Source organism: Acipenser ruthenus, chromosome 30 (genome assembly GCF_902713425.1).
Source record: "Acipenser ruthenus chromosome 30, fAciRut3.2 maternal haplotype, whole genome shotgun sequence".
NCBI lineage: Eukaryota > Metazoa > Chordata > Actinopteri > Acipenseriformes > Acipenseridae > Acipenser > Acipenser ruthenus.
Genome location: NC_081218.1, coordinates 3,182,501 through 3,205,103, shown reverse-complemented (window position 1 = coordinate 3,205,103; position 22,603 = coordinate 3,182,501). Strand labels below are relative to the sequence as shown.

The window sequence follows — 22,603 nt, the reverse complement described above, 5'->3', positions numbered from 1 at the left end:
AAAAAATCAAATACAGCTGGTTACTTTTCATCTATATATAGTATCTTATATAATATTGTGACACTGTTTGGCCTTTTTTCAGGTTCGTGCCCCTATAAAAACGTGACCCAGAAACTCAAAGTTGAATTTTAAGTGCTTCATGCACACTTTTATTCTATAAACAAAAACAAACAAACTAAAACCTAGCTCCACTTTGGAACCCTAACTAAACACTTTTTTCAGGATCACCCTTTCTAGTACGGGTTCAGATATGCCGTTTACCTGTAAGAAATAAAACACGCAGCACGGTACTTCTAAGCCACGCCTGCTCGGACACGGAGAGCCCCTTTCTGTCTCCTTCTACTCAGCAGCTTGGGGCACACTGACTGCTCTCCTTGTATACTTGGCAGTTGGTCTCAATTTGCAATAATGAGGCCAACTGCCAAAACAATTAACAAATCATAATTAAATCAAACAATACTCCAATTAAATCAATTAAACAATTAAATTAAACAAAAAAAAACTATTAGCTGTCCCTGCCACAAAACATACATTTTTACACTTGCAGGGCCCCTGCCCTGCTGCAATATCTATCTATCTGTCTATCTATCTATCTATCTATCTATCTATCTATCTATCTATCTATCTATCTATCTATCTATCTATCTCTATCTATCTTTCTCATAATTTCTATCACTGTCTCTCTTGTACCTCAATCCCTTCCTCCCCTCTCTCTTTCTCACTCTCTCTCTCACTCTGTCTCTTCCCCCCCCCCCCTCACTCTCTCTCTCTCTTTCTCTCGTGTCACAGGGTTGCCCGTGTCACCAGGTGAATTCTCCTGGCACTGGTGGTACGTTGTCATGGCTGTTGCCGTGGCGATCGCCTGCACGGTCATGGTCGCCGTATACGTCTCCCGACTCCACAGGAAAGAGACGCAATACGGGTGAGTCCTAAACACCCTGCACCCCTCATAACATTAACCACAGTAACAGCGCAGCACAGTGTGATAGAGCACAGTGTAAACATGGGAAGGCATAGGCAAGCATTGTAAAGCACAGAGAGGTGTGGTAAAGCATAGGCAAGCATTGTAAAGCACAGAGAGGTGTGGTAAAGCATAGGGAAGCATTGTAAAGCACAGAGAGGTCTGGTAAAGCATAGGGAAGCATTGTAAAGCACAGAGAGGTCTGGTAAAGCATAGGCAAGCATTGTAAAGCACAGAGAGGTCTGGTAAAGCATAGGGGAGCATTGTAAAGCACAGAGAGGTATGGTAAAGCATAGGGAAGCATTGTAAAGCACAGAGAGGTCTGGTAAAGCATAGGGAAGCATTGTAAAGCACAGAGAGGTCTGGTAAAGCATAGGCAAGCATTGTAAAGCACAGAGAGGTGTGGTAAAGCATAGGCAAGCATTGTAAAGCACAGAGAGGTCTGGTAAAGCATAGGGGAGCATTGTAAAGCACAGAGAGGTATGGTAAAGCATAGGGAAGCATTGTAAAGCACAGAGAGGTATGGTAAAGCATAGGGAAGCACTGTAAAGCACAGAGAGGTCTGGTAAAGCATAGGGAAGCATTGTAAAGCACAGAGAGGTATGGTAAAGCATAGGGAAGCATTGTAAAGCACAGAGAGGTATGGTAAAGCATAGGGAAGCATTGTAAAGCACAGAGAGGTATGGTAAAGCATAGGGAAGCATTGTAAAGCACAGAGAGGTCTGGTAAAGCATAGGGAAGCATTGTAAAGCACAGAGAGGTCTGGTAAAGCATAGGGAAGCATTGTAAAGCACAGAGAGGTGTGGTAAAGCATAGGGAAGCATTGTAAAGCACAGAGAGGTCTGGTAAAGCAAATTGGTAAAAGAAACAGGGATGGTGTCAAACTGATCTGTAGAAAAGACACTGTGGAGATTGAGAAGGTACCCCAGGATTGAGCATGGGTTCAAAAAATTAACACATTTTCAGCCCAGAAAACAAGCAGGGATTTAATTGAAGAAGATATAACAGAATTTAACTGAACTGGTTTAATTGCATTGCACAGAAGTGATTTGAATTGAATTACATTGCATATAGAAGTGATTTGAATTGAATTACATTGCATATAGAAGTGATTTGAATTGAGTTGAATTACATTGCATATAGAAGTGATTTGAATTGACCATGTGCTTCATGAATTTAAACTGCACCTAGAGCATCTCCTGACTCCCTGTCTCCTGCGTCTGTTCTCAGGGAAGCGTTTGAGCCGATGATGGAGAGAGGAGAGCTGGTGGTGCGCTACCGAGCGCGGCGATCCTACAGCCGCAGAACCACAGAGGCCACGCGTGAGTACCGCTGTGAGCCCCAGCCTTCCCGTTCTGATGCACCATGCCAGAGACTTGCCTCGGCTTTACTGTGCGCCTCAGTGCACTTCAACGTGCTTTCATGATGGGGAAACTGAATGCATCTTTTTGCAAGATATAACCCTAACAGCAAACCTAAAACATATATATCGTGAAAAAGTCTTACTAACCACTATGTAAACACACAGTCATAGCGATACAGGCTGTACATGAACTCCCTGTTACATTTTTAGCTTGGTTCCAAACCAGCTGAATGGATAGAGAGACTCAGCATTCACACTGCTGTGAGATGAGGGTTGCCATGGCGACTTGCGTTGAGACCCCCCCCTTGCGCGTCACAAGGATTCTGGCAGCTCCCCCCCCCCCCCCCTTACAGACAGACTGTAACAATCCTGCATGTTAATTACAACTCATTAGACGGAGAGAGTCACAGGGGGACTGCGTTGGTTTTAGTTTTATGCAGGGGTTAGTTTGGAAATAAAAAGGTACCCGTTCTTATCATGAGGGAAGAGGGATAGGATTGTTCTAAGATCACTTTTTTTTTTTTTTTTTTTTTTTTAATGATTTACATTATTTTGGCTGTTTTTTTTCAACTCGCTAAGTAAGTTTTCTAAGAAACTAAGATCATAGTTTTATTAGGGAGGCAGACACGATGTCATATCAGTCTTTTATAAACATACGCACCCACCCACTCGGAGAACGCTGTTCCAGAATTAACACCCACAGCTGGAAACACTCATATACCTCCAGAGATGGCCACACGCGTTACTGTCTTCCTCTGGTGGCTATCATGTAGTACTGCAACCTCTCTCCCCTCTCTCCATCTCTCTTCCCTCTCTCCCCTGTTCTCTCTCTCTCTCCCGTCTCCCTCTCTCCCCATCTCTCGTCCCTCTCTCCTCTCTCCCCATCTCTCTCCTCTCTTTTCCCTCTCTCCCCATCTCTCTTCCCTCTCTCCTCTCTTTCCTCTCCCCTCACTCTCCATCTCTTCCCTCTCTCCTCTTTCCTCTCCCCTCTCTCCTCTCTCCCCATCTCTGTCCCCTCTCTCCCCATCTCTTCCCTCTCCTCTCCCCATCTCTTTTCCCTCTCTCTCCATCTCTCTCTCCTCTCTCTCCATCTCTCCATCTCTCTTCCCTCTCTCCCCTGTCCTCTCTCCCTCTCTCCCCATCTCTCTTCCCTCTCTCCCCTGTCCTCTCTCTCCCCCATCTCTCTCCTCTCTCGCCCCTGTCCTCTCTCCCTCTCTCCCCATCTCTCTTCCCTCTCTCCCCTGTCCTCTCTCCCTCTCTCCCCATCTCTCTTCCCTCTCTCCCCTGTCCTCTTTCTCTCCCTCATCTCTCTTCCCTCTCTCCTCTCTCTCTTACTCGCTGCTGCTCAGCTGAGATGTTTTCTCTGTTTTTGGCCGTGGCTCCGTGGAAAATGCGACTCAGATTAAGAGAGGTCTGCGTTCCTGCTGATGTCACTCAGCTGGAGAAAGAAAAATACTGAGAGGGTATGAGGCTCAGCAATGCTGGAGCAGATCCGGCAAGAGACAATTCAACTGCTCCAAACACACTGGCAATAGATACAATTCAACTGCCATTTAAAATATATATGCTTTAGACTTTTTAAATTGTTCTGTTTGTACAAACTAGCTTTTTACCTTTTAATTTTTGCAATTTTTTTACATTTAAAACCACATTTCTGTCTCCTCTTATTTTTTTAAAATTTTGAATTTTCACTGATTCGCTGTCAGTTTACGCCCGCTCTACAGAGATGATGAAATATTAAACAAAACATGGTAAACTAACCCTTATAAACCCTTTATACTGTTTCCCACAGTAAAAGCCCAGCCCTGCGTAATGCTGCACAGTGTATACAGTACTAACACTGTGGTCTCCTCCCTGTCTTGTCTTTGCTGCTGCAGTGAACACTCTGGGCATCAGCGACGACCTCAAAGAGAAGCTTCAGGATGTGATGGTGGATCGACACAGACTGACACTCGGGAAGACATTAGGAGAAGGTAGTGCACCCTCCCTCCCTCCCTTCCTCCATCTCTCCCTCCCTTCCTCCATCTCTCCCTCCCTGTCAAACGTACACTAGCAAAGACACTGGGAGAAGGTAGTGCACACTCCCTCCCTCCCTCCCTCCCTTGTTTTAAGAGTGTATTCATCGTTCCTCTCGTTCTTGTTTTCAGGGGAGTTCGGTTCTGTGATGGAAGGGCAGCTCAGTCAGGAGGATTACGTCCTCAAAGTTGCCGTGAAGACCATGAAAAGTGAGGAAGCACCAGCACTGCTGTAGCATCTCTCTGCGTCTCTTTGCGTCTCTTTGCGTCTCTCTGCGTCTCTATGTGTCTCTCTGTGTCTCTATGTGTCTCTCTGTGTCTCTCTGTGTCTCTCTGCATCTCTCTGTGTCTCTGTGCATCTACAGCTCTGGCCAAAAGTTTAGCAACACCTACAATTTTAGGATTGAGACATAAAAAATATAAAAACAATATATGAATTTATTAGGTGTGTGATGTTGCTCTCTTTCTCTCCTCTCTCTTTCTCTCCTCTCTCTCTCTCTCTCTCTCTCTCTTTCTCTGTCTCTCCCTTTGCAAGTGTGTCGATGAGTGATGTTAGTGTCTCACTGTGTCTCTCTCTCTGCAGTAGTGAGTGTGTGATGTTAGTGTCTCAATGTGTGTGTGTGTGTGTGTGTGTCTCACTGTGTGTCTCTCTCTGCAGTAGTGGGTGATGTTAGTGTCTCACTGTGTGTGTCTCTCTCGTTCTCTCTCTCTCTGCAGTAGCTATCTGCACACACAGTGAAATGGAGGATTTTCTTCGGGAAGCTGCCTGCATGAAGGAGTTTGATCATCGCAACGTCATGAGACTGATCGGTGAGGGAGGCCCTTTATACTGTACAGCAGTGTGCCTGAGTGTGTTTCTGTACAGCAGTGTGCCTGAGTGTGTGTTTCTGTTTCCGTGTGTGTGTTGAGAGAAGATAATGAACCAGCCCCTTCTCAAAGTGTAGTAAAGCACAGAGAAGATAATGAACCAGCCCCTTCTCAAAGTGTAGTGAAGCACAGAGAAGATAATGAACCAGCCCCTTCTCAAAGTGTAGTAAAGCACAGAGAAGATAATGAACCAACCCCTTCTCAAAGTGTAGTAAAGCACAGAGAAGATAATGAACCAGCCCCTTCTCAAAGTGTAATGAAGAACAGAGAAGATAATGAACCAGCCCCTTCTCAAAGTGTAGTGAAGCACAGAGAAGATAATGAACCAGCCCCTTCTCAAAGTGTAGTGAAGCACAGAGAAGATAATGAACCAACCCCTTCTCAAAGTGTAGTGAAGCACAGAGAAGATAATGAACCAGCCCCTTCTCAAAGTGTAGTAAAGCACAGAGAAGATAATGAACCAGCCCCTTCTCAAAGTGTAGTGAAGCACAGAGAAGATAATGAACCAGCCCCTTCTCAAAGTGTAGTAAAGCACAGAGAAGATAATGAACCAGCCCCTTCTCAAAGTCTAGTAAAGCACAGAGAAGATAATGAACCAGCCCCTTCTCAAATTGTAGTGAAGCACAGAGAAGATAATGAACCAGCCCCTTCTCAAAGTGTAGTGAAGCACAGAGAAGATAATGAACCAGCCCCTTCTCAAAGTGTAGTAAAGCACAGAGAAGATAATGAACCAGCCCCTTCTCAAAGTGTAGTGCTTTGGTATCCCCTTGGTAAAAGCACAGCACAGTGTGGTAAAGCTGAGTTGAGATTTGAAGATGTCCCTCATGGAATTTGTCAGGAATCAAATTAACTGTGCACTGGCTGTGCATATTAGAACATGTATAGGCAAGAGAATGTCTGCTCTAGTGCACTGATAGCGTCAGGATTATTACTCACACTGTCAAACAGGCAACACAAAGATGACGATCCGTGACGTGGTACGGAACAGAAAAGCCACAGCACCTGTTATGTTTCTTTTTTCTAAATCTGTCTTCCTGCAGTGATTTAGAGGACAGATCTCAAACCCCAGTGCACTAGAGCAGACATTTTTCAAGAGCTTTGAAACAGACTTTAAAGTTGTAAGTGTAAAAAGCTGTCAAGATGTTAACGATGAAAATAAAAATGACAGGTAGGTTATTTACACAGTTGTAGCGGCACAGGGGGACAGGCAGAGCTATATTTTGTACAGACACACACCTCTATAGTAGTGACGAGGCTGTAGACAGGCATAGCTGAGCAAAGTCAAGGGTATATATAATCAACAAACAAACACCATGTGACACGATATTGTATAGCTATAAAACCCCTGCACTATTCCTATTGAGAGGAAAGTCATATTTTTTTTTAGACCGACTGGGAGGAAGCTGAACTTCTGTCTGTCTGTCAGTCAGTTCTGTTTTGGTTTAAATCTTTAATTCTAGTACCAGCTGTACAAGGTCATTATTGTATTCCACCTCTCTCTCTCTCTCTCTCTCTCTCTCTCTCTCTCTCTCTCTCTCTCTCTCTCTCTCTCTCTCTCTCTCTCTCTTCCCCCCCCCCCCAGGCGTGTGTCTGCAGAGTGTGGAGAGTGAGGGGTTCCCCTCCCCAGTGGTGATCCTGCCCTTCATGAAACACGGAGACCTGCACAGCTACCTGCTGTACTCCCGGCTCGGAGACAGCCCTGTGGTGCGTATCAGGACTGGATACAGGGGCTGGGTGTAGAGGGGACTGGCTATAGAGGTTAGGGTTTACAGGGGACCGGTTATAGGGGCTGGGGTGTATAGGGGACTGGATATAGGGGCTGGGTTATAGGGGGAGTAGGAATTTGAGTTTGAAGGAAGCAAGCCATAGGAGACTGTATATAGGAGCTGGGAGTATAGGGCAGTCTATAGGATCTGGGGTGTGTAGCGTTCTGTATATAGGAGCTGGCGTGTAATATAAGGGGACATTCTATTTGGGATGATGCTGTGTACAGGGGGCTGTCTATAGGAGTCTTGTACTGACACACACAGCGGTTCAGTGTGCTTCATCCAGGGTCATGGTTAAATCTCAGCCTGACCCCCGTGTGAAATCCTGCTTCACACGTCAGTAATTCTAGGGAGATTTCTGCAGCTGATCCGAGGCAGAGCGGTCTTTAAGAGCTGAATCTTTCTCAACCCCCGGTTGAGCCTGAAGTCTAAACCAGCCTTTGTGTGTGTGTCAGTGTGTGTGTCAGTCAGTCTGACCCTGCTGTTGTCTCCTCTCCCCTCCCCTCCCCTCAGTACCTGCCTGTGCCGATGCTTGTGAAGTTCATGACGGATATCGCTCGAGGGATGGAGTATCTCAGCAACAAGAACTTCATTCACCGAGACCTGGCCGCCCGGAACTGCATGTGAGTGACGCACGCACACACGCACACGCACGCCATCAGTGCCTCAATGATCCGACCCTTTTAAGAACCCACCCCCTCAATAAAAACAATGGGTGTAATCAAACAAGAAAATATGTCACGAAAGCCACACACCAGTTTGATTTGAATCATAAAAAAGTATCATTATTTGTATTTAGAATGGATGGATCTATTTTAATATGCTTTACCAGACCTCTCTGTGCTTTACAATGCTTCCCTATGCTTTACCAGACCTCTCTGTGCTTTACAATGCTTCCCTATGCTTTACCAGACCTCTCTGTGCTTTACAATGCTTCCCTATGCTTTACCAGACCTCTCTGTGCTTTACAATGCTTCCCTATGCTTTACCACACCTCTCTGTGCTTTACAATGCTTCCCTATGCTTTACCACACCTCTCTGTGCTTTACAATGCTTCCCTATGCTTTACCAGACCTCTCTGTGCTTTACAATGCTTCCCTATGCTTTACCACACCTCTATGTGCTTTACAATGCTTCCCTATGCTTTACCACACCTCTATGTGCTTTACAATGCTTCCCTATGCTTTACCACACCTCTCTGTGCTTTACAATGCTTCCCTATGCTTTACCACACCTCTCTGTGCTTTACAATGCTTCCCTATGCTTTACCACACCTCTCTGTGCTTTACAATGCTTCCCTATGCTTTACCAGACCTCTCTGTGCTTTACAATGCTTCCCTATGCTTTACCACACCTCTATGTGCTTTACAATGCTTCCCTATGCTTTACCACACCTCTCTGTGCTTTACGATGCTTCCCTATGCTTTACCAGACCTCTCTGTGCTTTACAGTGCTTGCCTATGCGTCACCATGCTTTATTACACTCTGTGGCACACTTTTTTTATAAGGCAGTGTTGGCTCCTGTCTGACTCAGCGCCTCCCCCTGCAGGTTGAATGAGAACATGACGGTGTGCGTGGCTGACTTTGGGCTCTCTAAGAAGATCTACAACGGGGATTACTACCGGCAGGGCCGGATCTCCAAGATGCCGGTGAAGTGGATTGCCATCGAGAGCCTGGCCGACCGGGTCTATACGAGCAAGAGCGACGTGGTGAGTTCGGACCGGGGGCCGGGGACGTCCCGTAGAACCAGCCCGAGCTTCAGAGGGGCGCGAACCGAGGCTTTGACAAGAACAAAACCCAGATTATTTCTTTGCCTTCTGTCTGCTGTGTAGAGGGGTACGCTGTCTGCCTGCCTGCCTGCTCAGCTATCTGTGTGTCGCACACCCACTGTAAAACACCAGCTCTCCTCTCTCTCTCTCTCTCTCGCTGTCTGTCTGTTTTGTCTCGCACATCACTTCCAAACTCTTCGTCTCTCTCTTTCTGTCTAGTTTCTCTCTGTTTTCCGTCTGTTCTCACGCAGCAGTTTTACACTCTTCCTCCATCTCTCTCCCTCCCCCTTTCTCTTGTCTCTCCCTCTTCTCTCACATACTTGCTACCCTCCCTCTCTCACACTCTCCCCATCTCCTCCCTCCCTCTCTCACCCTCCCTCTCTCACCGTCCCCCTCTCCCTCACTCTCACACTCTCCCCCTCTCCTCCCTCCCTCTCTCACCCTCCCTCTCTCACCCTCCCCCTCTCCTCCCTCTCACACTCTCCCCCTCTCCTCCCTCCCTCTCTCATCCTCCCTCTCTCTCACACACTCTCTCCCTCTCTCTCAGTGGTCGTTTGGGGTGACGATGTGGGAGATTTCTACGCGGGGTCAGACCCCGTACCCCGGCGTTGAGAACAGCGAGATCTACGACTACCTGCGGCAGGGGAACCGACTGAAGCCGCCCCCCGACTGTCTGGACACCATGTAGGTCACCCCTCCCTTCAGCTGCAGCTCCGGACAAATGTTCAGCATCTCCCTATAGAATTACCCTATTGCTTCATAAAGCCTTTCCATATACTTAACAGGAAAAAAAAAACTAACAGCAGTGTGGAGTAGTGGTTAGGGCTCTGGACCCTTGACCGGAGGGTCGTGGGTTCAATCCCAGGTGGAGGACACTGCTGCTGTACCCTTGAGCAAGGTACTAGATTGCTCCAGTAAAAACCCAACTGTATAAATGGGTAATTGTATGTAAAAATAGTGTGAGATCTTGTAACAATTTTAAGTCGCCCTGGATAAGGGCGTCTGCTAAGAAATAAATAATAATAATAATAACAACAATTGCAAAATGTGACATTTTGAAATCAAACATGAAATAAAACTGTACTACTAATATGGCTTCCGGTAGACTTTTGAGAAATCATTTTGTAGTTTCTTTGATTACGTGATGTTAAATAGAAGATCTAAATTATTTTCACGTAAATATTTTCAATGTTCTCCTCTTGCAGCTACGCCCTGATGTTCTCCTGCTGGCTGCTGAGCCCCAAGGAGCGGCCCAGGTTTGAGACGCTGCGCTGCGAGCTAGAGAAAGCCCTGGAGGAGATGCCCAGTGTCCAGGAAGGAGAGGAGATCCTGTACGTGAACATGGAGGAGTCCGCCGGGGGGCCTCAGGGCCAGGGGAGGGACGGGGCCCCAGAGCTGGGGGCCGTGGGGGGCCAAGACCCCTCCGACTGCTTCAAAGGGCCCCCCTTCTCCCTCCTGGGCCCCCCGCTCAAGGGAGGCTCCTGTTGCACCTCAGTTGATGTGCACCCCAAGTCGGGGAGGTATGTGCTGTTCCCTGCCCAGCAGGAGAGCTCCAGGATGCTGAGGGCAGAGTCTAGGGAGAGCCTGGGGCTGGGAGAGGGGGGGGAAGGGGCAGAGGAGGGCCCCCAGCCACCCCCTTCCACACCTCCACTGGGAGGCCACACCAGCCACTGCAAACCCAAAGCCCCATGGCAGTGACGGGCACTGAGCTGGTAGCTTCGGAGCCTGAACTGGTGTTTGAGGGGATTGTGCGTTTTACAGCAACTGCTTTATCCTTGCAGGAGAACTGATTAGTAGATCTACTGGGACTGATCGCCAGACCAGGAACTTCTCGGCTTTGCTTTTGTAATCACTGGGAGAGAATTGATCGAGGATGTGGGAATGATCGTTAGACCAGTAAGGTCCTCTGCTTTGAAATACTAAAAAGAATTTCCGTAAATTCAATGGCAAACGTTTCCACTAGAAGTCTTTCTCAGCGTCTTCAGTGTAAATTCAATGGCAAACGTTTCCACTAGAAGTCTTTCTCAGTGTCTTCAGTGTAAATTCAATGGCAAACGTTTCCACTAGAAGTCTTTCTCAGCGTCTTCAGTGTAAATTCAATGGCAAACGTTTCCACTAGAAGTCTCTCTCAGTGTCTTCAGTGTAAATTCAATGGCAAACGTTTCCAGTAGAAGTCTTTCTCAGTGTCTTCAGTGTAAATTCAATGGCAAACGTTTCCACTAGAAGTCTTTCTCAGCGTCTTCAGTGTAAATTCAATGGCAAACGTTTCCACTAGAAGTCTTTCTCAGTGTCTTCAGTGTAAATTCAATGGCAAACGTTTCCACTAGAAGTCTTTCTCAGCGTCTTCAGTGTAAATTCAATGGCAGACGTTTCCACTAGAAGTCTTTCCCAGTGTCTTCAGTGCCACCCTTTTCTCAGTCGCTGGAAGAACTTGTCAACAAATAACTGGGATTGACCAGACCAGTAACTTCATCGCTTTCCTTCCGCAGTCACTGGGAGAGAACTGATGGACATATGGGACTGATTTACTAAACCAGTAACTTCAACGACTGACCGATATCTGGGAGTGACCAGCTGACCAATACCTGACCAGAGTGACCAAACTCCTGTCCTTCACAATCACAGAGACAGACGATGAGAACGTCATTAGGAACGGTCAATAACTTGACCAGGTGGCTTCGTATATACGAACGGTACGTTGCAGAGTAAAACTACACTTCCTGTTGTTTCAGAACCACCCAAAATTCAATCTGTGCATTTCCGTGGGGAAAACCACAGCACAGGCTCTCACAGCTCCCCAGTACAATCCCACTGTAAAACCAGTACAGTCCCCTATCCAGTCTCCCAGTAGCAGGGATTGAAACGAGACTCCCGTTGCATAGCAGTTTGATCCATTCTTTGTTTTACTATGAGTTTAATATTAAGACACACCTGAGCTTGTTGCCTAGAAACACTGGGGCTGATCAAGCTGGTAGTAAAACCTGGACTGGGTGACACTGCTGTGCAACAGGAGTCTTATTCCCATCCCTGCAGTTCACACCCTCTTACCAGTAATGTCCCAGAAACCAGTACAGTTCCCTTTACAGAGCGCCAGTACAAATACTTTGAAACAAAATTCAGGGTGCAGAACTATTTCCAGTCATATAAAGCCTGATGGTTTTTGGAATAAAGGTACTTTTTAAAAGAAAAAAAACAAAACAAAACACATCAGAACTGTAGAAATTTCTGCAAGAGTTATCAGAAGATGAGGATTGAGTTGCAGCTGCCCTTATCAAGATGGCTGCCTCTCTAGCCATAAGGTCAGTTCCATCTTGATAAGGGTACAAAAGTTAGCCTCATTAGCACCTCCGTCTGTCTGGAGGCCAAACTTCGCTCCTCACCCTGTCACAGGCTCCAGGGCAGTTCAGTTTCACACGGGCCTGTCTTTCTGTGCCCGTGCCTGGGGCATTATTCGCTTTATCACTGCCAGACACACGATACTTGAGTCTAGGAAGCTTGCAAAGCTTCTTAATTTTTTTTTTTTTGTCTCTCTGGAGCTTAACAATTTAAAAAAAAACAAAAAAAAAACGAATGATTAAAAGCACAGTATTAATGTTTTTTTTTTCTTTAAATGTATAAATAATATTTTGCACTAATATAAATATATACAGTGTATATGTAATATAACAAATATGTATACCCAAACTGCTTTTGTGTCACATCACAAGGTAATGGCCAGTTAGCGATAGCACTTTTTACACTGTGTCTCCTAATTCCTGTGCATTTACATTGTAGATACTTTCACATCACTACAATGTTAAGGGTGAAAAAAGATGTTCCTATGCATAATAACATTGTAATGCTGTGTAAGCACGCATGTATTTAAAGACAGTCTAAATTGTAACCCAGTTAGCTTTGCGCTTAAAATTGGTACGCAGACATTTTCCAGTAGAGTAAAACAAAGAGGTACTGTGCCTTTAAGATATGTACCCTTTTTAACTTTAAGTGCCTTTGCAAACTAATGCATTTTTTTTGGTTGCAATTTGTGTATCTGATCACAAGAGAATATACTTGTTGTTGTTGTTCACTATACTTCTTTGTTGTCCATGTTTTATGAATTGTGAACAGAAGTGTGTGTGAGAGAGAATGGACAGGGTGTTTGTTTATAAGCGTGTGTGTGTCAGTGTATTTGTCTGCATGCATGTGTAACACTCAGGGTGTGCACCTTTGTTTTGTTTATATATATATATATATATATATATATATATATATATATATATATATATATATATATATATATATAAATATAAAATTAAAATCAAATATGTGCTTTTGAATAAAGCTTTTCAAAAAACCTGAAAAATACAAATGTTTGCATTTCTGTTGCCCGACATCCCTCCCACATCCAAACTAACAAATACACCCTGAGACACACACACACACACACACACACACCCTGAGACACACACACACACACACACACACACACACCCTGAGACACACACACACACACACACACCCTGAGACACACACACACACACACTGACACACACACACACACACACACACCCTGAGACACACACACACACACACTGACACACACACACACACACACACACACTGACACACACACACACACACACACACCCTGACACACACACACACACACACTGACACACACACACACACACACACGCACACACTGCCACTTCAACACATTGCATGGATGACTGGGTATTTTCATTTAAATTGGGACAGATTTTATTTAAACATCTTTTAAAAGGAGACCTATTTCTTTTTTTTGGGGGGGGGGGGATTAATTGTTAGAATTTTTTTTTATTTTTTATATTCGCTAACAAACAAATGAACGGGCCGCACATTTCGGAGAGAAGCCCAGACGGAACACAAGGTGGCGTCGTGGAGATTATTCTTCACTAGCGCTGCAGTTATTTTCAGTTCTGTGGTTTTATTCAGTGCTTGGGTTCCTTACACTGTGATCCAGATTGAAGCTTCCTGTTTGAGCGATCATTTTTAATAACCTTTACAATGCTTCCCTATGCTTTACCAGACCTCTCTGTGCTTTACAATGCTTCCCTATGCTTTACCAGACCTCTCTGTGCTTTACAATGCTCCCCTATGCTTTACCAGTCCTCTCTGTGCTTTACAATGCTTGCCTATGCTTTACCAGACCTCTCTGTGCTTTACAATGCTTGCCTATGCTTTACCGTACCTCTCTGTGCTTTACAATGCTCCCCTATGCTTTACCAGACCTCTCTGTGCTTTACAATGCTTCCCTATGCTTTACCAGACCTCTCTGTGCTTTACAATGCTTCCCTATGCTTTACCACACCTCTCTGTGCTTTACAATGCTTCCCTATGCTTTACCACACCTCTCTGTGCTTTACAATGCTTCCCTATGCTTTTCCAGACCTCTCTGTGCTTTACAATGCTTCCCTATGCTTTACCAGACCTCACTGTGCTTTACAATGCTTCCCTGTGCTTTTCCAGACCTCTCTGTGCTTTACAATGTTTCCCTATGCTTTACCAGACGTCTCTGTGCTTTACAATGCTTCCCTATGCTTTACCAGACCTCTCTGTGCTTTACAATGCTTCCCTATGCTTTACCAGACCTCTCTGTGCTTTACAATGCTTCCCTATGCTTTACCATACCTCTCTGTGCTTTACAATGCTTCCCTATGCTTTACCAGACCTCTCTGTGCTTTACCATGCTTCCCTATGCTTTACCATACCTCTCTGTGCTTTACCATGCTTCCCTATGCTTTACCAGACCTCTCTGTGCTTTACAATGCTTCCCTATGCTTTACCAGACCTCTCTGTGCTTTACAATGCTTCCCTATGCTTTTCCAGACCTCTCTGTGCTTTACAATGTTTCCCTATGCTTTACCAGACCTCTCTGTGCTTTACAATGCTTCCCTATGCTTTTCCAGACCTCTCTGTGCTTTACAATGTTTCCCTATGCTTTACCAGACCTCTCTGTGCTTTACAATGTTTCCCTATGCTTTACCAGACCTCTCTGTGCTTTACAATGCTTCCCTATGCTTTACCATACACTGACTGACGGACTCACTGACTGACGGACTCTCTGACTCACTCGCTCGCTCACTCACTGATTGTAATCCCTGTGATCTGAGCCCTGTTCAAGATGAAGTGGACGGGTTTTGGATGCAATTAAAAAAAAAAAAAAAAGACAAAGACAAAAAAAAAAACACCAGCACCAGTTTTTTTTTTTACAGCAGTGCTTAAATGGTTTTATTTGAAACTAATTGACATGGTTTGTCTTCTTACAGAAGTGAAGCGAGCGACACCAAGACAACTTGTTCTGAACTCCCTGAAAACATATGCTTTAATAGAATATATTATTATTATTATTATTATTATTATTATTATTATTTTTGCAAGGACAATAAACAAAAACAGGTACAGAACAGGATAGTTATTGCCACCGGTGATCAATAAATAAAAGAGAAAGAAAAGACGGAACAAGAACAATAATCAATAATCAACTTCTGATTTAAAATAAATTGCCATCCTGGTTTTTTTTTTTCATCATCTTTATAAAATGAAACAGTGTCAAGACTTGAATGTGCTTGATAATTTTTGTTTGCTGTAAATATATCTATATCTATATAAATCCCTCTCTCTCTATATATATATGGGTTTGCTTGGGTACACTGTGGCATCAGTGATTATGTTCATTCAATGCTGTTGTGGACACTGCTTCCCTGCTTCACTCCCAGCTTGAGATCTGAGGTTCGGGGGGGGACATTCAACTCAAACGCTAACGCCTCTCTTCGTATAAACAGCCAAAAGAAATATTAATTAAATTAAATTAAAATGAAAGAAAAAGACAAACAAAGTAGTTTATAATAAAGAAGCGAGAAAGGAAAAAAAAAACCAAAAAAAAAAAACCTTCCAACAAGCGACACAAAATAAATAAAGCAAGCGTACGATTTTCTTTCATTCGGCAGCTGGGGTTTGTTAGCGGAGAAGGCAGTAAGGTGGGGGGGGGGGTCAGAAAAAAAAAGGGGGGGGAGTGAGAGTGATAATGTGCCGACAAGACAGGTAGAAACCATTACCATGGCACAACCCTGCCTTCTGCACACACACAGTATTTACAGTATATATAGATTTATATTTTGTTTGTTCACTATAGTATACATTGATTTGAGCAGCCCCCTCTGCTGGCTGTGTCTGGTATTGCAGTCCCCCCCCCCCAGCCCCCCCCCCACATCAGGTATTTGCGTGAAAGGGATTTCCGATCTCTATATGGACTACATCGGCGATGGCAGCGCTGAAATCCGATAACTTAGCAGTTAACTTTGTTTTCTAGATATCCCTTTGCTGTTGCATGGTGTTTGCAATCGGGTATGTGCGTGTGTGTATATATTTATATATATATAAAATCAAGCTAAGCTCAAAGCGAGCTGAAAGCGGAATTAGATAATAAATGAACTCAATGTTGGATAAGCAGGACCCAGAACCACTCTGAGTGACTGAAGCACACGCTGTATTCAAACACAAGAGAAACGTAAATGACGTGTGACGCTTCCCAACTTTCCGCTGCTTTGTTTCGCGCAGGGATCGCTGAGCCGAGGCGAGTTACTCGTGACAGCAAATCCCCTGGCCAGCCTACCAGGCTTGTTGAGATAAGGCACATCATAGTTCAAAACGCTACCACGTTCTATTTATCAACTTGTTTACTGTGTTTTAGTGACATTTTTTTTTTTAACATTTTCTTTTTTGGTTAGCAGATTTCCTAACCCATTTTTCTTTTATTATTTTTAATAAAGTGTGAAATCAATGGTAGGTGGTTACTGGGTCACACACACCCGTAAACCATTCAGAGACTGGTTCCCAGTAACCTTCCCCCACTAAACCCAGTGCTCCTGCAAGCATAGATGACAGTGGGGCTTAACAGAGACAGCACACTTTTTTTTCTTGAATAACACAGTAAAATGCAGTTTTCCCAATTTTTTAAGGGGGGGGGGGGTCGGTCGATCAGTATTTACAGAATTTGTATTAGCTAACTCTCTCTCTCTCTGTGTATTCTCTTGCACTGTGGGGTAGGAGGGCGATGTGTGTGTGTGTGTTATTTGTTTGTTTGTTTGTTATGTGTCAAACGTCCCTCATCCATCCCAATATTTATTTATTTTTTATCCCAGTAGATCCTCATACTGCTTCCGGAAACAATCTCCAGCCGGGAAGAAATCCCAGCAGCGTTCCTGATACAACTTCCACACGTAGGACTCCTGAGAGAGAGAGAGAGAGAGAGAGAGAGAGAGAGAGAGAGAGAGAGAGAGAGAGAGAGAGAGAGAGAGAGAGACAGAGAGACAGAGAGACAGAGAGAGAGAGAGAGAGGCAAGTGAGAGAGAGAGAGAGAGAGAGAGTGAGAGCGAGAGAGAGACAGAGAGACAGAGAGAGAGAGAGACCGAGAGACAGGCAAGTGAGAGAACAGCAGAGGGCAGTGAGGGAGAGAATAGAGAAGGAGTGAGGGAGAGAGGCAAGTGAGAGCGAGAGAGAGAGGGAGAGCGAGAGAGAGAGCGAGAGAGAGAGAGAGAGAGAGAGAGAGAGAGAGAGAGAGAGAGAGAGAGAGAGAGACAGAGAGAGAGACAGAGAGAGAATAGTAATAACGTGGTTATTATTTATATTTGTTTACCATTATTATTATCATTATTATTCTCATCAGTGTTATTGTCTATTTAATGTTCAGATGATGTACTGTGTATACATTGCTTTGGCAATACTGTGAATAATGGTCATGCCAATAAAGCACCTTTGAATTTGAATTTGAGAGAGAGAGAGAGAGAGAGAGAGAGAGAGAGAGAGAGAGAGAGAGAGAGAGAGGCAAGTGAGAGAACAGCAGAGGGCAGTGAGGGAGAGAAAGGGGGAGAGAATGAGGAGAGAATAGAGAGGGAGTGAGGGAAAGGGGGAGAGGAGGAGAAGAGAGGGAGAGAAAGGGGGAGAGAATAGAGAGGGAGTGAGGGAGAGAAAGGGGGAGAGAAGGAGGAGAGAGGGAGAGAAAGGGGGAGAGAAGGAGGAGAGAATAGAGAGGGAGTGAGGGAGAGAAAGGGGGAGAGAAGGAGGAGAGAGGGAGAGAAAGGGGGAGAGAAGGAGGAGAGAATAGAGAGGGAGTGAGGGAGAGAAAGGGGGAGAGAAGGAGGAGAGAGGGAGAGAAAGGGGGAGAGAATAGAGAGGGAGTGAGGGAGAGAAAGGGGGAGAGAAGGAGGAGAGAATAGAGAGGGAGTGAGGGAGAGAAAGGGGGAGAGAAGGAGGAGAGAATAGAGAGGGAGTGAGGGAGAGAAAGGGGGAGAGAAGGAGGAGAGAGGGGGGTAGAATAGAGGGGAGTGAGGGAGAGAAAAGGGGAGAGAAGGAGATAGAGAGTAGAGGGAAGTGAGGGAAAGAGAGAAGTGGGGGTGCTAATGAGGGGGGGTGTCTAGGGGGAGGGAAGGAAGGGGGGGGGCAGGGGGGTAGACAAAGAGAGAAAAGAGTGGGAGAGAGAGGAAGGGAGATAGAGCAGTGACTTCTGAACTCACCTGCCCTGTGTGTTCTGTGTCATCCTTATTAATTAAATACATCAGGAAGAACCTGAGGAAAAAAAAAAACAAACCTTCAGTTAAACGTTTAAATGAAAGGGAAAAAAAGCATTTATTTGAAGGTCTTACCAATTCCGATAAGGATTGTTGTTTTGTTTTTGATGTATTGCAACATAGAGTTACTGTAAAACATAACGCTAGTACTACTTCTGATTAAATAAGACTACGACGACTAATAATGAAGGAGGCTGTGTGGTCCAGTGGTTAAAGAAAAGGGCTTGTAACCAGGAGGTTCAAATCCCAGCTCAGCCACTGACTCATTGTGTGACCCTGAGCAAGTCACTTAACCTCCTTGTGCTCCGTCTTTCGGGTGAGACGTTGTTGTAAGTGACTCTGCAGCTGATGCATAGTTCACACACCCTAGTCTCTGTAAGTCACCTTGGATAAAGGCGTCTGCTAAATAAACAAAATAATAACCTTACTGTGGTCCCCTTTATATCGCTACAGTCAGAGCTACAGATAAAACACTATTTGTGTTCAGCCTTAGAATGATAATGCATTACAGGTACAGCTGTGGCCAAACGTTTTGCATCACCTAGAATTTTAGGATTGAGACTTAATTTAAAAAAAAACAACTATATGAACATAATTTAGATCTTTCTTATTTAAAAAAATAAAATAAAATACAAAACGATATCGCAAAAGTCTACAGGAAGCCATAATAGGAGTACAGTGGTATTTCATGTTACATTACGACATGTCACAATATTCAAATTGTTGTCAGTTTTTCAGGTTAAGTATATGGAAAACTACAACGCGGTGTGCAATTCAACATTTGAACATTATTTCAGCAGGTTTCATTCCATTTTATGAAGCGAAACGAGTTCATTCTGCAGGTCGCAGCTCTACGTGTGCTTGCTGTGAGACTCACATGTAGTTGGCCAGATTGTGCTCCTCCAGCGTGTGCGTCTCGAAGCCATGTGGAGTCGTGTCGAAGTAATCGCTCCCGATCCCGCAGATGAAGCACTTAGTCTGAGGAGCACAAACAGGGATGGGGTCAGCCCGCCGGACACACAGAGGTGGACAATCAGACGAGGGGGGTGGCTGGTGTCCATCGGGCTGATTCACCATTCAGAGTGAAGAAACAGCTGCTTGGGTCTGTGATGGTCGCTGCTTTTCTTACTCGGTGGAGAGAGCCACACATACCCCAGCAGCTGTTTCTTCTTCACTCTGAAAGGTGTGGAGAGCTCCATCAAAAAAATCTAACAATCGGCTCATGCAGATCTGTAGAGACACTCCACTAGAAGTCTTCTGTCTTCAATAGAAACACTAAAAGAAACTTCATAAATTCAATGGCAAACGTTTCCACTAGAAGTCTCTCTCAGCGTCTTCAATAGAAACACTGAAAGAAACTTAATAAATTCAATGGCAAACGTTTCCACGAGAAGTCTTTCTCAGCGTCTTCAGTGTAAATTCAATGGCAAACGTTTCCACTGGAAGTCTTTCTCAGCGTCTTCAGTGTAAATTCAATGGCAAACGTTTCCACTAGAAGTCTTTCTCAGTGTCTTCAGTGTAAATTCAATGGCAAACGTTTCCACTAGAAGTCTTTCTCAGCGTCTTCAGTGTAAATTCAATGGCAAACGTTTCCACTAGAAGTCTTTCTCAGCGTCTTCAATAGAAACACTGAAAGAAACTTCATAAATTCAATGGCAAACGTTTCCACTAGAAGTCTTTCTCAGCGTCTTCAGTGTAAATTCAATGGCAAACGTTTCCACTAGGTCTTTCTCAGTGTCTTCAGTGTAAATTCAATGGCAAACGTTTCCACGAGAAGTCTTTCTCAGTGTCTTCAGTGTAAATTCAATGGCAAACGTTTCCACTAGAAGTCTCTCTCAGCGTCTTCAACAGATCTGTTATAAAATACACTGTTATATTATATCTGTCTGATTGCCAGTGTAACCCCAATTTGAACCCCACATACCCTAATATTTGTCACCCTATAGGGTTCATACAGACATTTATTTTGGCTGCCTCTGACTTCTATAATAACAGCTTGTCTGCTTCTGTCAAAACGTTTCCATGTATTGACAGATGCACAGACAGGGAGTGAACAGGTCAGACAGCATCACTGCTCAGTGCAAACTAACACACTGGTGCTGCTTCAGATGTCTTTTTTCCCCCAAATGGAGAAAAATACCTGTGAAGTTAAACACAGCCGTTACTGAATTTCAGGCAGTTTGGTTTATTTATTTTTTTTCTTCTAATTTTGTAACTTGAAAGGTTGTGGGTTTTTTGTTTGTTTGTTTCTCTTTTGAAGATATTGAGCAATTCACACTTTTGATACTGATAATACCCTTATACATGTTTAGCACAGTATATTTGCATGTTGATGTTGCAGTTTCCCCCCACGGTTATACAATGCATTTCACTTGGTTTCCCATGTTTTTAAACATGCTTTACCATTATTCTGTGCTTTACAATGCTTCCCTATGCTTTACCAGACCTCTCTGTGCTTTACAATGCTTCCCTATGCTTTACCACACCTCTCTGTGCTTTACAATGTTTCCCTATGCTTTACCAGACCTCTCTGTGCTTTACAATGCTTCCCTATGCTTTACCAGACCTCTCTGTGCTTTACAATGCTTCCCTATGCTTTACCACACCTCTCTGTGCTTTACAATGCTTCCCTATGCTTTACCAGACCTCTCTGTGCTTTACAATGCTTCCCTATGCTTTACCAGACCTCTCTGTGCTTTACAATGCTTCCCTATGCTTTACCATTATTCTGTGCTTTACAATGCTTCCCTATGCTTTACCAGACCTCTCTGTGCTTTACAATGCTTCCCTATGCTTTACCAGACCTCTCTGTGCTTTACAATGCTTCCCTATGCTTTACCACACCTCTCTGTGCTTTACAATGCTTCCCTATGCATTACCAGACCTCTCTGTGCTTTACAATGCTTCCCTATGCTTTACCATACCTCTCTGTGCTTTACAATGCTTCCCTATGCTTTACCATACCTCTCTGTGCTTTACAGTGCTACCCTATGCATTACCAGACCTATCTGTGCTTTACAATGCTTCCCTATGCTTTACCATACCTCTCTGTGCTTCACAATGCTTCCCTATGCTTTACCATACCTCTCTGTGCTTTACAATGCTTCCCTATGCTTTACCAGACCTCTCTGTGCTTCACAAGGCTTCCCTATGCTTTACCATGCTTTGACAGTGCAGTGTTACACTGTGCTGTGCTTTCTCTATGGGGCTCTTCCATAAGGCTAACCCTGCTGTTTCAGTGCCTCAGTGCTGGCTCGGCAGAGAACACGCAGCCCTGCTCCTCCCTACAGAAGTGACTCACCTCCATGTCCTCCTTCACTTGCTCCTGTTGGTCTCTCAGCTCGCCAAAGGCATCGATGATCAGACCTGTGGAGGGGGGAGGGGAGGGGAGGGGGGAGGGGGGGAGGGGGGGAGGGGGACACAGCAGCACACCCATTTAATGCTCTTCAGTAAGTCTGTGGCAATGGCTTTCTGTAAGTGTTGCATGCATGGGGTGAAAGTGGTTCATCCTTCATACTCTACTGCTTTACTTTTTTCTGCTTTTAAAGCCACTTCCAAGCCACTTTTCAAGCTAACCGTGGCCAAAGTTTTTTTTTCAATCAGTTTTCACCAAGCAGCTGAAATCTAGATTGGTTATAACTGTCCTGTAAGCGACCGTGCTGGTCACTGAAGAAGGCATGACTGTAACAACAAACGTATCCACACAAAGGTGAGACAGATTTCAAAGACAGTACGGGCAATTTTACTAGAAACACTGCCGTTTGCAGCAAAGGAGTCTGCATGACTGAGCAAGCGGCACAAACGCATTGTGTTTAAAATAAAATTAAACCCACGTGTTCCTGGACATTTCAATCTGTGTTTTTGCTACGGTTACCTCCCTCTATCTCAGTACTGCCCCCTGTGTCTCTGTATTGCCCCTGTGTCTCAGTACTGCCCCCTCTATCTCAGTACTGCCCCCTGTGTCTCTGTATTGCCCCTGTGTCTCAGTACTGCCCCCTCTATCTCAGTACTGCCCCCTATGTCTCTGTAGTGCCGCCTGTGTCTCTGTACTGCCCCCTCTATCTCAGTACTGCCCCCTGTGTCTCAGTACTGCCCCTATGTCTCTGTAGTGCCCCCTGTGTCTCTACTGCCCCCTGTGTCTCTGTACTGCTCCCTGTGTCTCACCCTGGATGATGGCCAGCAGGATGACGATGACGAAGAAGAAGAAGGTGATGTCGAAGACCACCCTGTACAGCTCGTACTCGTCCCCCGCGGGGTCCTCGATCTCGTCCCCAA

At 44.8% G+C, this 22,603-nt stretch overlaps 2 protein-coding genes across 5 annotated transcripts in view; one reads left to right on the top strand and one right to left on the bottom strand.

The window, feature by feature from the left end:
* Nucleotides 1–12,959, top strand: part of LOC117394314 (tyrosine-protein kinase receptor UFO-like) — a 34,319-nt gene extending 21,360 nt beyond the window's left edge. For 3 of the 4 annotated variants that reach the window (XM_059004722.1, XM_059004725.1, XM_059004724.1), the window contains 10 exons: nt 790–922; nt 2,192–2,283; nt 4,202–4,297; nt 4,472–4,549; nt 5,057–5,149; nt 6,789–6,910; nt 7,486–7,595; nt 8,522–8,681; nt 9,289–9,425; nt 9,947–12,959. In XM_059004722.1, the coding sequence (XP_058860705.1) occupies nt 790–922; nt 2,192–2,283; nt 4,202–4,297; nt 4,472–4,549; nt 5,057–5,149; nt 6,789–6,910; nt 7,486–7,595; nt 8,522–8,681; nt 9,289–9,425; nt 9,947–10,439 (1,514 nt within the window). In that variant the 3' untranslated portion in view covers nt 10,440–12,959. The remainder of the gene's footprint in view (nt 1–789; nt 923–2,191; nt 2,284–4,201; nt 4,298–4,471; nt 4,550–5,056; nt 5,150–6,788; nt 6,911–7,485; nt 7,596–8,521; nt 8,682–9,288; nt 9,426–9,946) is intronic. The other variant, XM_059004723.1, reaches the window with a different exon arrangement.
* Nucleotides 12,960–14,968: 2,009 nt separating this feature from the next.
* LOC117394205 (ryanodine receptor 1-like) overlaps nt 14,969–22,603 on the bottom strand; it is a 117,077-nt gene continuing 109,442 nt past the window's right edge. The window contains exons 102-106 of the mRNA XM_059005159.1: nt 22,493–22,603; nt 21,630–21,694; nt 19,206–19,306; nt 18,275–18,326; nt 14,969–16,990 (exon numbers count right to left, since the gene is read on the bottom strand). The exon at nt 22,493–22,603 is cut by the window's right edge and continues 46 nt beyond it. Coding sequence (XP_058861142.1) covers nt 16,895–16,990; nt 18,275–18,326; nt 19,206–19,306; nt 21,630–21,694; nt 22,493–22,603 — 425 coding nt within the window. The 3' untranslated portion in view covers nt 14,969–16,894. The remainder of the gene's footprint in view (nt 16,991–18,274; nt 18,327–19,205; nt 19,307–21,629; nt 21,695–22,492) is intronic.